Source organism: Oncorhynchus tshawytscha, linkage group LG17, assembly GCF_018296145.1.
Source record: "Oncorhynchus tshawytscha isolate Ot180627B linkage group LG17, Otsh_v2.0, whole genome shotgun sequence".
NCBI classification, from domain to species: Eukaryota; Metazoa; Chordata; class Actinopteri; order Salmoniformes; family Salmonidae; genus Oncorhynchus; species Oncorhynchus tshawytscha.
Window position 1 is genome coordinate 8,429,438 of NC_056445.1, and position 16,232 is coordinate 8,445,669.

General features: G+C 45.1%; 1 protein-coding gene across 1 annotated transcript in view; it reads right to left on the bottom strand.

Annotated features, from left to right (window-relative positions):
* The window catches only part of LOC112216788 (proton myo-inositol cotransporter), a 69,362-nt gene that overhangs the window by 42,546 nt on the left and 10,584 nt on the right, over positions 1 to 16,232 (bottom strand). Inside the window, exons 2-3 of the mRNA XM_024376857.2 lie at positions 13,253 to 13,412; positions 7,330 to 7,538 (exon numbers count right to left, since the gene is read on the bottom strand). Of these exons, the coding sequence (XP_024232625.2) occupies positions 7,330 to 7,538; positions 13,253 to 13,412 (369 nt within the window). The remainder of the gene's footprint in view (positions 1 to 7,329; positions 7,539 to 13,252; positions 13,413 to 16,232) is intronic.

The following is a 16,232-nucleotide window of genomic DNA, read 5'->3' on the forward strand; positions in this document are numbered from 1 at the left end:
TTAAAACGGTAAATGATGAATTAAGCAGAAGAGGAGCAGGAGAAGAGGCATGACTTGTGCTACACTCTCTATCTCCGGGATTAATGTCTATCTGTGTAATATCTCCTCTAACTTCTCATCTGCTTCTTCTGCCCACATATCAGTGAGCGAGAAAGAGAGAATGGGAGAGACAAAGAGAGAGAGAGGAATAAAACCTCATTGTAAATTTGTACAGCGAGCAGATAACAAATATAGTAGCATACCTTGTACTCATTAGGAATGACATACTGCATCATTCAATTTACCTGAAAGCACAGCAGCCATTGAGATCAAAATGGCAATTATGAATCAAATGGGGAGATTGTGCGGTGGGGAAATTGCTGTGGATGGTAAGCACAGGATAAACAATTTTCTTCATGGCTGAAAAATCAGGTTTAAATTGTACTGGCAAAAAAAAAAGGTCTGTGACAATAATTTCGGAGGCAGTAAGCTATCTCAGAGCCTGTCAAGAAACCCGGTGAAGATAAGTTAATTATCTAGTTGAAAGACAAAGCCTTTTGACAGCTGTAACATCTATACAGTATCGCTAGACAGAGCATCGCTCTCTCCCACTAAGTTTCCAATCTGGGTGTTGAAACTTGATTCCCCTCTTACCGTTGACAGCCATCAAACAACCGTGTGAAGCGTCATTCTATCACATCAAGAACATTGCCAAACTCCGTCCTACCCTCACTCAGTCTGATGCAGAGAATCTCGTCCATGCCTTTATCTCCTCAATGCTGCACTACTGCAACACACCCTTCATCGGCTTCCCTGGCAGGAGTCTCCAGAAGCTCTATTACAACCTGAACAGGGCTGCCAGGATCCTGGTGAGAGTGCGGAAACACCATCACATTGGGCTCCCGAGTGGCGCAGCGGTCTAAGGCACTGCATCTCAGTGCAAGAGGCCTCACTACAGTCCCTAGCTCAAATCCAGGCTGTATGACATCGGCCGTGGTTAGGAGTCCCATAGGGCGGCGCGCGATTGGCCCAGCGTCGTCCGGGGTTTGGCCAGGGTAGGCTGTCATTGTAAATAAGAATTTGTTCTTAACTGACTTGGCTAGTGTCACGTTCTGACCTTTATTTCCTTTGTTTTGTATTTATTTAGTATGGTCAGGGCGTGAGTTGGGTGGGCAGTCTATGTTTGTTTTTCTAGGTTTTGGGTATTTCTATGTTTCGGCCTAGTATGGTTCTCAATCAGAGGCAGGTGTCATTAGTTGTCTCTGATTGAGAATAATACTTATTTAGCCTGGGTTTTACTGTGTGTTTGTGGGTGATTGTTCCTGTCTCTGTGTTTTGCACCAGATAGGGCTGTTTTTGGTTTTCCACGTTTATTGTTTTATAGTGTTTGTGTTTATCTTTTGTTATTAAACATGAATCAAAGAAACCACGCTGCATTTTGGTCCGCCTCTACTTCCCCTAAAGAAAGCTGTTACAGCTAGTTAAATAAAGGTCACATTTCAAATAATCACATAACCCCCATCCTGGCATCTCTGCACTGACTTCCTGTCTCATACAAGATCGAATTTAAAACCTTCCTGCTGACTTTCCTGTGTATGGAAAGTCATGGAAAATCCCCTTATCTCAAAGAACTGCTCTCCCTCCGTAACCCCACTCGCACCCTCAGGTCAAGCGATAGCCTGCTCCTCCACGCCCCCAGGACCAAGCTCCGCTCCTTGGGGGATTGGGCTTTCAGCTCGACCGCCCCCAGCCTCTGGAATGCCCTCCCGGACCACCTGAAGGCACCACAGACTCAGGACTCCTTTAAAATGGGCCTAAAGACCTTTCTCTTTAGGAAGGCTTCCTGATGATAGCTGTGCTCCTTAGTGTCCTTGTCCCTTGTAGTGTCAGCTGTGTTCTTTGTGTCAGTTGTGCTAAAAAATATATGTGTGGAGTTATTTTATGCACTTTCAGATAATTCTGAAAAATGAAAAGCACTTTCCAAATGTAATAAATGATTAGTACTATATATATGTATATATATATATATATCTTTTTTTTTAAACCTTCATTTAACTAGGCAAGTCAGTTAAGAACAAATTCGTATTTTCAATGACGGCCTAGGAACAGTGGGTTAACTGCCTGTTCAGGGGCAGAACGACAGATTTGTACCTTGTCAGCTCGGGGATTTGAACTTGCAACCTTCCGGTTACTAGTCCAACGCTCTAAGGGTGTATGCAGTACATACACCCTTAGAAGAAAAAGGTGATATCTAGAACCTAAAATGTTTATTTTAGGTTTTTGGTTTCATGTGTCATGCCCTGGTCTGTTTCACCTGTTCCTGTGATTGTCTCCACCCCCTCCCGGTGTCGCTTATTTTCCCCAGTGTATTTATCCCCGTGTCAGTTCGTCTTGTATGTTAGCCAAGTCAACCAGCGTGTTTTTTCAATACTATTTTTGCTATTCTCTTTTTGATAGTCTTCCCAGTTCTGACCCCTGCCTGACTCTGGACTACTTTCCCGCCTGCCTGATCATCCTGCCTGCCCTGACCTTGATTCTGCCTGCCCTTCGGTACCTTTTGGACTCTGAACTGGTTTTGACCCTTTTTCCTGTCCACGACCATTCTCTTGCCTTACCTTATTGGATTAATAAATATTGTAAGACTCCCACCATCTGCCTCCTGTGTCTGCATCTGGGTCTCGCCTTGTGTCATGATAGTACGAACTGGTCATGACAGACCCAGCAGACTTGGACCAGCTCTGCCACGCTGTCTCCCTGCAGGGAGCCACCATTAGGAGACAGCAGAAGATGCTACAGGGCCTTTTGGAAGGGCTCAGGTCCTTGACGGAACGCCACGGCCATAGGTTAAAGGCTTTATGGAGCAAATCAGGGAGTTAGCTCAGACTGTATGCCACCACTGAAAAACCCCAATCACCCGGTAATATTTTGCCCTATCTGTAGTGAGTTTGAACAGTCTATCCCGACTCCCCGTGAACCCCACTTACCTCCTCCAGAGCGATATTCGGGGTATCCTGATATTCGGGGTATCCTGGTACCTGCCAGCGTTTTCTTTCTCAGTGCTCGCTTATTTTTGAGCTACAGCCATCTTTGTTTTCTTCAGACCAATCGAAGATAGCAGATATAATTACACTAATGTCGGGAAGGGTGCTCTCCTGGGCTACGACAGTTTGTGAACAACAATCTGTCATTTGGAGGAATTCATGGCAGAGGTGAGAAGTTTTTGATTCTCCGGTATCCGGGAGAAAGGCGGCCAGCATACTGCATGACATACGTCAAAACTCCCGTAGTGTGGCAGACTTCGCGGTGGACCATCGCACGTTGGCCGCCGAGAGCGCCTGGAATCCGGAGTCTCTTTTCGATACTTTTCTGCACGGATTATCTGAGGAGGTAAAGGATGAGCTAGCTGCTCGGGAACTGCCAGTGGACCTCGAATCCCTTATCGTCTTAACCATTAACATTGATGGATGCCTAAGGGAACGCAAGAGAGGAGGTCTGGTCTCGGGCACACTGGTCTCTGGCACACTGGTCTCTGGCACACTCGTGCAACCGATATGGTGTGTTCTTCTCCTATGGAATCTGGAAGTTTCCGAAGGCAGCTCTTCCAAGAGGAGTCGAAGCCACCCCGAGCTTTCTCGTGAATCTATGACGGGTGAGTAACTCCTGAGCCTATGCAGTTGGAAAGAACTAGGCTATCAGTTTGGGAGCACTCGCGGAGGATGAATAATAACTGTCACCCATAGTACCGTGCCCGTTCAATTACGGGTTTCTGGTAACCACAGTGACACCATACAGTTCCTCCTCATTGCATCTCCCCATGTTCCGGTTGTTTTGGGATTTTCCTGGCTCCAAAAGCACAATCCTGTGATTGACTGGACCACAAGCTCCATCTTGGATTGGAGACCATTTTGCCATTCCCACTGCCTTCAAGCAGCACAGCCTTCCCCTAGTTGTCTTCCTAAGGAGGTTAGCAAGACTGTGGATGTCTCTGTTATCCCCACAGAATACCATGACCTCCTGGAAGTGTTTAGCAAGGCTACTTCCCTACTTCCCTTCCCCTGCACCGTCCTTATGATTGTGACATTGATCTTCTCCCAGGCACTACACCACCTCGGGGTCGGTTGTACTCTCTGTCAGGACCAGAGACCATTGCTATGTATGAATACATACAGGAGTCTCTGGCCACTGGGGCCGTCCGTCCGTCTGCATCTCCTGCCGGCGCAGGGTTTTTCTTTGTGGAGAAGGACAAGGCCCGTGCATTGACTACCGGGGACTTAACGATATCACTGTCAAATCATTACCCACTTCCTCTCCTCTGCATTTGAACCTCTCCAGGGGGCCACCATGTTTTCCAAGTTGGACCTTCAGAAATCCTACCACCTGATTCGGATACGCGAGGGGGATGAGTGGAAGACAGCCAGCCAGTGGACATTATGAGGAGCAGGTCATGCCATTTGGATTCACCAATGCCCTCACTGTCTTCCAGGCTTTAGTCAATGATGTGCTTCGGGACATGCTAAAGCGGTTTGTATTCGTCTACCTGGACGACATCCTGTTTTTTCCTCCAATCTGTCTAAGAACATGTCCTCCATGTCAGACAGGTTCTTCAGCACCTCCTGGAGAACCAATTGTTCGTGAAAGCCGCAAAGTGAGTTCCATCGCTCTTCTATCACCTTTCTGGGATATGTCACTGCTGAGGGCAATGTTCAGATGGATCCTGGAAAGGTGAAAGCGGTGATGGATTGGCCTCAACTAACGTCCAGGGTGCAGTTGCAACAGTTTCTTGGTTTTGCAAACTTCTACCTCTGTTTCATTCAGGACTACAGCACCCTGGCGGCCCCCCTCTCGGCACTCACCTCCCCCAAGGTACCGTTCAATTGGTCTCCAGCTGTCGACAAAGCCTTTGTGGACTTGAAGCATCAGTTCACAACAGCACCCATCCTCATCCATCCGGAACCCCTCGTGTGAATTTGTGGTGGAAGTGGATGCTTCAGATGTTGGAGTGGGGGCCATCCTGTCCCAGCAATCTGCCCAGGACCAGAAGCTTCATCCCTGTGCCTTCCTGTTCCATCGTCTCAATCCTGCTGAGAGGAACAACGATGTTGGCAACAGAGAACTCCTGGTGGTGAAGATGGTGTTGGAGGAGTGGCAGCACTGGCTGGAAGGAGCAGAACAGCGGTGGGTGTTGTGCGCGCCTCCTGAGTCGGACTAGAAGTCCACTCTGAATACCTCGTCTCTGCCGATAAGCCTCTGAAATCAGTTCAGTTGCCCTGGGGGTACGAAAAAAGGATCCGATTCGGGAAAGTCGTATTCCTGGTTGTAATGCTGGTAATGTTGGTGAGTTACCGCCGCTCTGATATCCAAAAGTTCTTTCCGGATGTTTGTAATAACACCAAAACATTTCTGGGCTAATAACACAAAAAAACTAAAAGACTGCAAAGTTGCCTATGAGCTAGAAGCACAGCTGCCCTACAGTCACACGGCGCTCGTTATCACAAAGGAAACAGCTTTGAGAAGCACGGTGCCTCTTCTGTTAATTTAATTACCTGTGTGTCTGACTTACTGTGTGTGAAGGTCCTTCACCCTATTAGGCTACTACGGTGTCTAACTAACACTGAGATAAAACACTCTTTTAAAGAGGAAAACATGATCATGTTGACTGGCAATAGGCTTGCACCCAGCCGTATACGCCAGGAAAAGGAAGTTAATCTATGTAGATATAATCAGATCGGTAGGCCTGAATAAAAACATGGGGTGTGTTTCCTGGAAGCTTCGTATAGGATTAAGATAATCTTTCCTGAAATGATTTTTATCTTGGATGGAAGATTATCTTAGTAGCAATAAGATCACAGGAAATTCATGCATGACTAGCATTTCTAACATGTTCTACACCAGAGATGATAGCCCAATGCTTTAATAAGATATACTACAACAAAGTGAATCAGAGATCAGAGAGCAGTGACTGATACAGCTATTGTTGTTCGTTGTGTTGTTGTTGCTATTGATGTTGTGTTGCTCCGTCACCCTGTATGTTTCTATGTAACATATTACCCTTTCATCCAGAGAGAATTGACTGCTACAGATATGACTATGTTGTGTCGTGATGTTGTTGTTATTGCCGTTGTGTTGCCCTGTCACTTTGTATGTGTCATTGTGATTATTATTGCTCTTTAATCCTGGCTGTGTTTGGGTGGTTAGAGTGACACTCACTATCATTACATCAGAGGTGATGGAGACCAGGAGAGAAAGAGGGAGAAAGGGATGAGGTTACCAAGGAAACAGAGATGTCAGGGAGCAAGAGGGCAAAGGAAGCACTTGTTTTCCCAGGTGTGAGCCTATCCCCCCCAACACCCGACAATGATCAGAGTTACAATTTATTGCCCTTTCGTTCTTGGATTGTGGCCCCACTGACCACACTCTAGCACTCTGATTGGCTAAGGCTCCCCATTGTGGACCAATCCCAGCGTGAGGTACTCAATCACAGGTTAGTGTTTTCTGTAGGACTGTCAGGAAGGGTTAATTACGGAACAAAAGGAATGATGCATGTTTACCTCTCCTGTCCTTTCTTTTCCCTCTCTTTTCTTTTCAGGAGATTGGCTTGGTGTCATCGGGATAATAAGAGCTGAATACATGTGCTGAAGGCTGGACTGACCTTACTGTATACAATGTCATTGACTTGATAACGCAGTGCAAAACACTCATTTGTCTAACCATTGGTTGTCCATATAGGCTACTTTCAATACATGTGTATATCAGCTATTCATGTCAACACGTGGATATATGCAGTTTATCATGTACGGTGGTTTCATTGAGTTTGAGTCCGTGCTTAGGTCTATGACCATGCCTTGACCCATATATTTCCATACACTCACACATATACATTCACTTTAGCACTGACCTTCAATGGAGACACAGTGACTACCATAAATAAGCTTCTTTCAGAAAACGTTCATAGAAAATAATGTCTTCAATGTCCTTGGTCTCGCCAGGCGACTCAGTCTACTCTGAGTCGCCGGCTCTGACAGACTGCATTTGAGTGCTGTTTTGTGATTCTCAGAAGAGGTCAATGTTCTCCGAAGAGGCTAACTGTTTTGTCCCACATCATGGGAGTGTAACACTGAGATTATATACCATCTGATAAAGCTTTCTCGTCTGAGCGCAGAGAGAGAGAGAGAGAGAGAGAGAGAGAGAGAGAGAGAGAGAGAGAGAGAGACAGAGACAGACAGACAGTGGGCACATGGGCCACTCCTCTCCCTGTGTGTGTGCATGCAAGTTTGTTTGTGTGTGCATGTTCCTTGATGCATTCATTCATTTATGTGTGTCTTTCTCCTGAGCCTCCTGCTCCCCTCTCACCTCCTCCGCAGTCTTTCTCCTCCTCCTCGATGCTGTTCTTGATGCTGTCGTACTCCTCGTCAATGTTCTGATTGCCTCTAATCTGGCTGAGCACGCGCCGGGCCTTCTGGGTAAGGCCTTTCTGGATCAGCCAGCGGGGGCTCTCTGGCAGGAACAGAAACCCCACGAACTGGAGCACCGCAGGGACCACCGACAGACCCAACATATACCTGGAGAAGAGGAGAAGAGGGGGAGAGAGAGGGAGGGGGGCGTTGAGGGGGGAGAGAGAGAGAGAGATGGAGAGAGCAATATATTAGCTGTTTCATCTGTGAGAGTGACTCTCTTGCAAAATGAGGAACCCCATGAACCTGAGTACAGCAGGGACCACTGGCAGGAAGGGGGTAACGAGGGATAGAAAGAATTCAACATATGAGTTGTTTCATCTTTGAGAGGAGAAACTCCATGAACTGCAGCACAGCAGGAACCACCAATAGACCCAACATAAAATATATCTGGAGAGGGGGAGGAGGAGAAGATAGGGAGAGAGGGGGGAGATGCGGTGGAGGTGAGGGATGGAAAAAAAGGGAGAAAGAGAGAGAGAGGGGAGAGACATAGAGATAAATGAGCTGTTCATCCGAGAGGGGGCGAGAGGAGAAACGCCGAGCTGTGGAGCGTAGCAGGGACCACTGATGGGTTGCCTCCCACAGTGTAGCAATGTCCCAGCATTCACGTCTGTAGTCTACTTAAGCCTCGTTCACATTACCTATAAACACTCCATTACGTTGCACCGGACGTCAAGCTCTTCAATGGGAAGGACCACAATGGAGTGGAAGGCAATGCCCCTTTGCAGTTGAAGACTCTGTTGTGAGACGAATGTTCCAAACGTTGTCAAAAAAACAGGTAGTTAGCAAAGACCAACTGAAAATGAAAATATGTGTTTTCGGTGATGGCTTTATGGGATAGCTAGCAACTGATGCAGACATTTCCGGTCGACTGCACTCCAAGGTTCATGACCTATGATCACATGGTTGTTGTAAAGGTCATGCGGTCGACATGTAGTCGTAAGTTTGAGAATGTGTATACCCATAATGCAACACACTTTGAAAGGCGGTGACCAACGTTGGTCGAGGTCTTGACAAAAGCACTCCGCTCGAATGCGCGCATAATATCTGTGCTACACTCCCACCCTTCATCAAGCAGTAACAATGTAAACAAGGTATAGACTAACATTGAAATACTTACTTATGGGTCCTTTTCCAACAATGCGAACGGGACCCGTAAGTAAGCATTTCACTGTTAATCTACAGCCGCTGTTTACGAAGCATCTGACAAATCAAATTTGATTTCTCAGGACCCACATCAAATCCTTACCAGGCTAACAACACAGTGAATAATAGCCTAAAGTAACAACTCTGTTGTGTCATTGAACATTTTTAAATCGGCTTCACAGGGTTGACTGTCAAATAGAAGCCTGCCACAGAGCAGAGCACATCATTAAAAATGAAACTTTCAAGGACTCAAGACTTGGCACGAAACGCAACTTGTCAAATCAGTAAAAGAAGAGGAATGCAAGGACACACACTGACAGCTATGGCATAAATCCAGCACTTGTGGAAAGTTCAAGGAAGCTGTTCTGAATAATCTCCTCAGGCAGGACAAAGCAATACTCACTTTACAAGGAGCCAGTGATGTAATGTAGCATTTAGATTTACAAAAACAATAAAAGGATGTTATCTTTTCAACATATCCCTGCTCTGCGCTGAGGGACTGTTGCATCAGCTGGAGGCAGGACGAGGATCCACATCTTTTGCTGCTGACATTTACACTGATCTGATCTGCTAGTCCCGACTGGGCCTGCCATCTGACGTGACACGATTCACAGATGACAGACGAATGAATATTTTTTTTCAACTTAATGTAACTACATTTCACATGAATGAAACTACATTTCAATGTTTGTACTCACACACCACTTGGAAGCATTCCCAATACGGTCTGTCTCAGAAATCAACAGTTATCCTAACACCTGATATATCCCACTGAAACCTGGTTTCAGACCGGAATATGAAAACACGAAACTAAACACAAACAAATAGGATGAAGTCTACATAAACAAGGTTAGCAGCACTGTGTCCATGGCCATGATGAATACAGGATGCATAAACAACTGAAAGTAGTGGTGTGTTGAGAGTCAGTGCTAGATGTTGGAATGTGACAAGAGCAGTGGGAGGGAGCATTCAAAACATGCAGATTGGTCTTAAAGGCCCAGTGCAGTCAAAAACGTGATTTTGTTGTATTTTGTATACACTGAGCTGTGTGCCAGTAGTTCAAGCAGACAGCTCGGCGCATTCAACATGTCAATACCTCTCATAAATAAAAGGAGTGATGAAGTCAATCGCCAGGAGAGATTGACATGCATATTTTTAATATTAGCTCTCTGTGGACATCCAAGGGCCAGTCGTGCTGCCCTGTTCTGCGCCAATTGCAATTTTGCGAAGTACTTTTTTGTGGCACCTGACCACATGATTGAACAGTAGTCAAGTTGCGACAAAACTAGGGCCTGTAGGACCTGCCTTGTTGATAGTGTTGTCAAGAAAGGCAGAGCAACGCTTTATTATGGACAGAATCCTCCCCATTTTAGATACTGGGTGGGATTAAAAAGAAACAAAAGACATCTATTGTCAAATATACTGTGACCGTAAAATGTAAAATCAGCAAAAAAAGAAAGGTCCTCTCATTGTCAACTGCGTTTATTTTCAGCAAACGTAACATGTGTAAATATTTGTATGAGCATAAGAAGATTCAACAACTGAGACATAAACTGAACAAGTTCCACAGACATGTGACTAACAGAAATGGAATAATGTGTCCCTGAACAAAGGGGGTGGTCAAAATCAAAAGTAACAGTCAGTATCTGGAGTGGCCACCAGCTGCATTAAGTACTGCAGTGCATCTCCTCCTCATGGACTGCACCAGATTTGCCAGTTCTTGCTGTGAGATTTTGCCCCACTCTTCTACCCAGGCACCTGCTAGTTCCCGGACAATTCTGGGGGGAATGGCCCTAGCCCTTACCCTCCGATCCAACAGGTCCCAGACGTGCTCAATGGGATTGAGATCCGGGCTCTTCACTGGCCATGGCAGAACACTGACATTCCTTGCAGGAAATCACTAACAGAACGAGCAGTATGGCTGGTGGCATTGTCATGCTGGAGGGTCATGTTAGGATGAGCCTGCAAGAAGGGTACCACATGAGGGAGGAGGATGTCTTCCCTGTAACGCACAGCATTAAGATTGCCTGCAATAACAACAAGCTCAGTCCGATGATGCTGTGACACACCATCCCAGACCATGACGGCCCTCCACCTCCAAATCGATCCCGCTCCAGAGTACAGGCCTTGTAGTAAAGCTCAGTCCTTCGACGATAAACGTGAATCCGACTATCACCCCTGGTGAGGCAAAACTGTGACTCATCAGTGAAGAGCACCTTTTGCCAGTCCTTTCTGGTCAAGTGACGGTGGGTTTGTGCCCATAGGCGAAGTTGTTGCTGGTGATGTCTGGAGAGGACCTGCCTTACAACAGGCATACAAACCCTCAGTCCAGACTGTTTCATTGTGGACAGTCTGAGCACTGGTGGAGGGATTGTACGCTCCTGGTGCAACTCAGGCAGTTGTTGTTGCCATCCTGTACCTGTCCCGCAGTTGTGATGTTCGGATGTACCGTGTTGTTACATGTGGTCTGCCACTGCGAGGACGATCAGCTGTCCATCCTGTCTCCATGTAGCGCTGTCTTAGGCGTCTCACAGTACTGACAATACAATGTATTGCCCTGGCCACATCTGCAGTCCTCATGCCTCCTTCCAGCATGCCTAAGGCACATTCACACAGATGAGCAAGGACCCTGGGCATCTTTCTTTTGGTGTTTTTCAGAGTCAGTAGAAAGGCCTTTTTAGTGTCACTGTGACCTTAATTGCCTACTGTCTGTAAGCTGTTAGTGTCTTAAAGACCGCTCTACAGGTGTATGTTCATTAATTGTTAATGCATGGGAAACTGTTTTAAACCCTTTACAATGAAGATCTGTGAAGTTAATCGGATTTTTACGAATGATCTTTGAAAGACATCGTCCTGACAAAGGAACATCTCTTTATTTGCTGAGTTTATATAGTATGTATAAGCTGGAAGTAGAAGCCTAAGTGTTGTTGTTCATTAGTTTACTCTAATTAGGAGAGGGTGGTAAGGTTAGGGGAAAATAATAAAGAAATATACTGTATATACAGTTGAAGTCAGAAGTTTACATACACCTTAGCCAAATACATTTAAACTCAGTTTTTCTAAATTCCTGACATTTAATCCCAGTAAAAATTCCCTGTCTTAGGTCAGTTAGGATCACCACATGATTTTAAGAATGGATCAGAAGTTTACATACACTCAATTAGTATTTGGTAGCATTGCCTTTAAAGTGTTTAACTTGGGTCAAACGTTTCGGGTAGCCTTTCACAAGTTTCCCACGATAAGTTGGGTGAATTTTGGCCCATTCCTCCTGACAGAGCTGGTGTAAGTCAGCTTTTCAGTCAGGTTTGTAGGCCTCCTTGCTCGCAGATGATTGTTCAGTTCTGCCCACACATTTTCCATAGGATTGAGGTCAGAGCTTTGTGATGGTCACTCCCATAACTTGACTTTGTTGTCCTTAAGCCATTTTGCCACAACTTTGGAAGACTTTTACAACCAAGCGTTAACATCTCGAGATGTTGCTTCAATATATCCACATATTTTCCCCTCCTCATGACGCCATCTATTTTGTGAAGAGCACCTGTCCCTCCTGCAACAAAGCACCCCCACAACATGATGCTGCCACCCCCGTGCTTCACGGTTGGGATGGTGTTCTTTGGCTTGCAAGCATCCCCCTTTTTCTTCCAAACATAACAATGGTCACTATGGCCAAGCAGTTCTATTTCATCAGACCAGAGGACATTTGTCCAAAAAGTACGAACATGTGCAGTTGCAAACCATAGTCTGTCTTTTTTATGGCGGTTTTGGAGCAGTGGCTTCTTCCTTGCTGAGAGGTCTTTCAGGTTATGTCGATATAGGACTGTGGATATAGATACTTTTGCACCTGTTTCCTCCAGCATCTTCACAAGGTCCTTTGCTGTTGTTCTGGGATTGATTTGCACTTTTTGCACCAAAGTACGTTCATCTCTAAGACAGAACGCGTCTCCTTCCTGAGTGATATGACGGCTGCGTGGTCCCATGGTGTTTATGCTTGCGTACTATTGCTTGTACAGATGAACGTGGTACCTTCAGGCGTTTGGAAATTGCTCCCAAAGATGAACCAGACTTGTGGAGGTCCACAATTTGTTCTTGAGGTCTTGGCTGATTTCTTTGGATTTTCCCATGATGTCAAGCAGAGGCACTGAGTTTGAAGGTAGGCCTTGAAATACATCCACAGGTACACCTCCAATTGACTCAAATGATGTCAATTAGTCTATCAGGAGCTTCTAAAGCCATGGCATCATTTTCTGGAATTGTCCAAGCTGTTTAAAATGCACAATCAACTTAGTGTATGTAAACTTCTGACCCACTGGAATTGTGATACAGTGAATTATAAATAAAAAAATCTGTCTGAAAACAATTCTTGGAAAAATGACTAGTGTCATGCACAAAGTAGATGTCCTAACCGACTAACCAAAACTCGTTGAAAAACGAGTTTTAATGACTCTAACCTAAGTGTATGTAACCTCCAACTTCAACTGTATTCAGTGTATATATATTTACCATAAAATATGTGGGGATTGGAAATTATGCAGACAATTATATTTATCGAATCTACAATCTATCTGACCTATTAAATATGATCTACCCACTAAAAAAAATTTAAAAAATAAAAATGGGGATAAATTATATATTTTTTTAGATATTCAAAGATGAGGCATGTAGAGCAATTGTCTCACCTCCATCCATCGTGGCGTAGGTAGCTGAAGGCCCCGTCTATGATGCTGGCAGTGAACTGGCCTCCCGTGATGAACAGTGTGTTTACTGTCACCAGCTGGCCTCTCAGGTGGGGGGGAGACGTCTCGGCTATGTACACTGGCACCGTCATGGACGCAATACCTGCTCATGTGGGATGGGGCAGAGGAACAGGGAAGACACGATGAGGAGTGTAGAACCAGACAGTGTAGGGTGAAGATGCCCTAGACGCTAATCTCGGATGAGTGTAGCATTGGGGGAGGGGAAGCTGATCCTAGATCTACACCTAGGGGAAACTTCAGAGCATACAGTACAGTACAGTGCAGTACAGTCAAGGTTTATGGATAAGTGCAAATTCAGCTTTTATGATCAGTTCAGTCCACTGGTTTACCTAATTCAATAACATTGGTATAGGGTCTGAGTTAGGCATGAAACCACATATCCTCTCCACAATCAAGTGGAATCTGAGTGTCCTCAGCCACATCTCTCATCTAGAGAACCTGACCAATCAAAACACTCAACCACAGAGCTGCTGCACCAATCACACACTAGCCATTAGGGCACTAAAGAGCCCTCATCAATGTGCACAACATCAATCATGTCTGACAGACTAAACAACATCAATCACATCAGTCATCTCTGTATCCAGATCTACAACAAATATCTCAATGTCTGTAGTGCATCCACTACATCAGAGATACTGTAGCCTATACCAGTCAGTGTTGTTGTCAGCTGCTGCAGCCACAGACCATGCCAAAACGACTACATATTTACTCTGACTGCTAGAACAAACAACATGTGTTTGCCCGGATTCATCTGACAAGGGCCGTGACATCACCGCTCTGCGCCACACCGATAAGGGACTATTAATAGCACTCAGAGTGCACTGCTTCCTGTCTCTCTTCCAGTTGCCCGGCAGACGACGTAGCTACCTGTTACCATGGGAACCGCTTGCTTCACCATGCAACCTCGCCGTCATACGATAAGGGGGTTAATCAATATCTGGCGTTTTATTCTTCTTCTTTTTACCCAGGAGTGAGGGCTGGAGGGATGGGTCCTACTGTTAAAGGTAAGGTTCCTAGGGTTGTCGTTCATACGGTACACAACTGGGGTGACCAGCCCTAGAGGTGTGGTTGATAGAGTTGCCAACTACACCTGTAGAGTTACTGTGACAGAAACCAAGAAGATCATTTCATATGATTTTATTTAAAGTCAATATTCTGCGTCTGTCACGATCGTTATAAGGAGTGGACCAAGATGCAGTATGTTCCATCCTTTATTTTGGAATAGAAAACTTTAAAGAACAAAACGAACAAACGAAACGTGCCGTTAATATAATGCTCACATGCAACTTTACATAGACAAGATCCCACAAAGCACAATGGGAAAATGGCTACCCAATCAGAGACAACGATAAACAGCTGCCTCTGATTGGGAACCATACTAGTCCAACATAGAAATATAATTCACCTAGATAACCCACCCTTAAATCACACCCCGACCTAACCAACATAGAGAATAAAAGCTCTCTATGGTCAGGGCGTGACAGCGTCTCCGTCTCCTTTTTATGTTTCTGCACGTACTAACGTGCACAGTAATAAAGCAGCTCGCCGTTTGCGTGTTGGCATTTTTTTTCCTACGACAACTGAGAAATGCAGAGCAAGATCAATTCGTGAATCATTGTGTAATGTGAGCACCACCGTCCTGTGGTTGAGGATGGACAGAATGAAAGATTTGGGACAAGGAAATCTGGAAATGTGAGCACATCCACGTTGTTAAGATTTTAGAAAGTTGTGAAGTGCATGCCCAGAATAACTAGAACTTAGTGTAAATCTTAGCTAATGTTGTAGGAATGTTCCCGGTTTGCTGAGCGGGTTCTGAGAGAGTGGGAGAGCCCTTCTTTCCTCCCCATCACTTCCTCCTTCTCTTGTTATCAGCGACAGCCTTTAGTCAGTCCCTCTGGTCTCCCCAGGCCTCTACTCAGTTCTCAGACACATGTGGAGTCCACCAGCACCAAGACTCTCACAGCCACGGCCACAGTCCCCGCCATCCATTATAATGACCTCTCCTTTCAGAACCAAGGACAGCGGCACACACTATCCTGAACGTACGAGCATCATGTGTCAAAGGCTTTCTATTTATAGCAAGTAGTCACCATGTGGAAGTCATGGAAGTCACAATGTGGGCTTCAATGGAGGACTAGCAGCACTCTCTATAATACAATAAGTGCATGGTACTGCAGTAGGGGTCATGGATTTTCAGGATCAGACTGATGTATCCCATCCACAGTAAGAAAATAGTATTTTATAGAACCTTTATTTTATCAAGGAGTCATACTGAGACCAAGGTCTCTTTTACAGATGAGCCCTGAATGACATAAATGACAGAAAATACAAAATGCAAGAAGAAAGAGAAACACTATATTCACCTCGAGGCCCCAGAACATCACATTTAAGAACATTTTGTAGATTGTTCCACAAATAAGGTGCAAGAACTAAAATGTGATTTACCTAACTCAGTAAAGACCAAAGGAATGTCCAGAGTTAACATCCCCGAGATGGGGTGTGGTAATATTATGTCTAAAGTTTAGTAATGCTGCTAGGTACAGTGGGACTTTGTGAAAAAGGGCTTTATAAATGAAAACATAGCAATGTATTGTGTGACGTAACATCAAAGAGGGCCAACCAACTTTCTGGTAGAGACTGCAGGGATGACCACTAACATTGTCGCCCGTAATAAAGTGCAATGCTCTATGATAAACTACATCTAACGGCTTTAATGAAGTGGCAGCTGCGTTCATATAGACGATGTGGCCATAGTCTGGGACCGACAGGAGCGTTGACTGAATCATCTGCTTTCTACTATGTAGCGAGAGGCAGGACCTACTTCTATAGAGGAAGACCATTTTTTATTCTCAGCCTCTTAACTAACACATCAATATGCAATAGGTTTAAAGCATCAAAA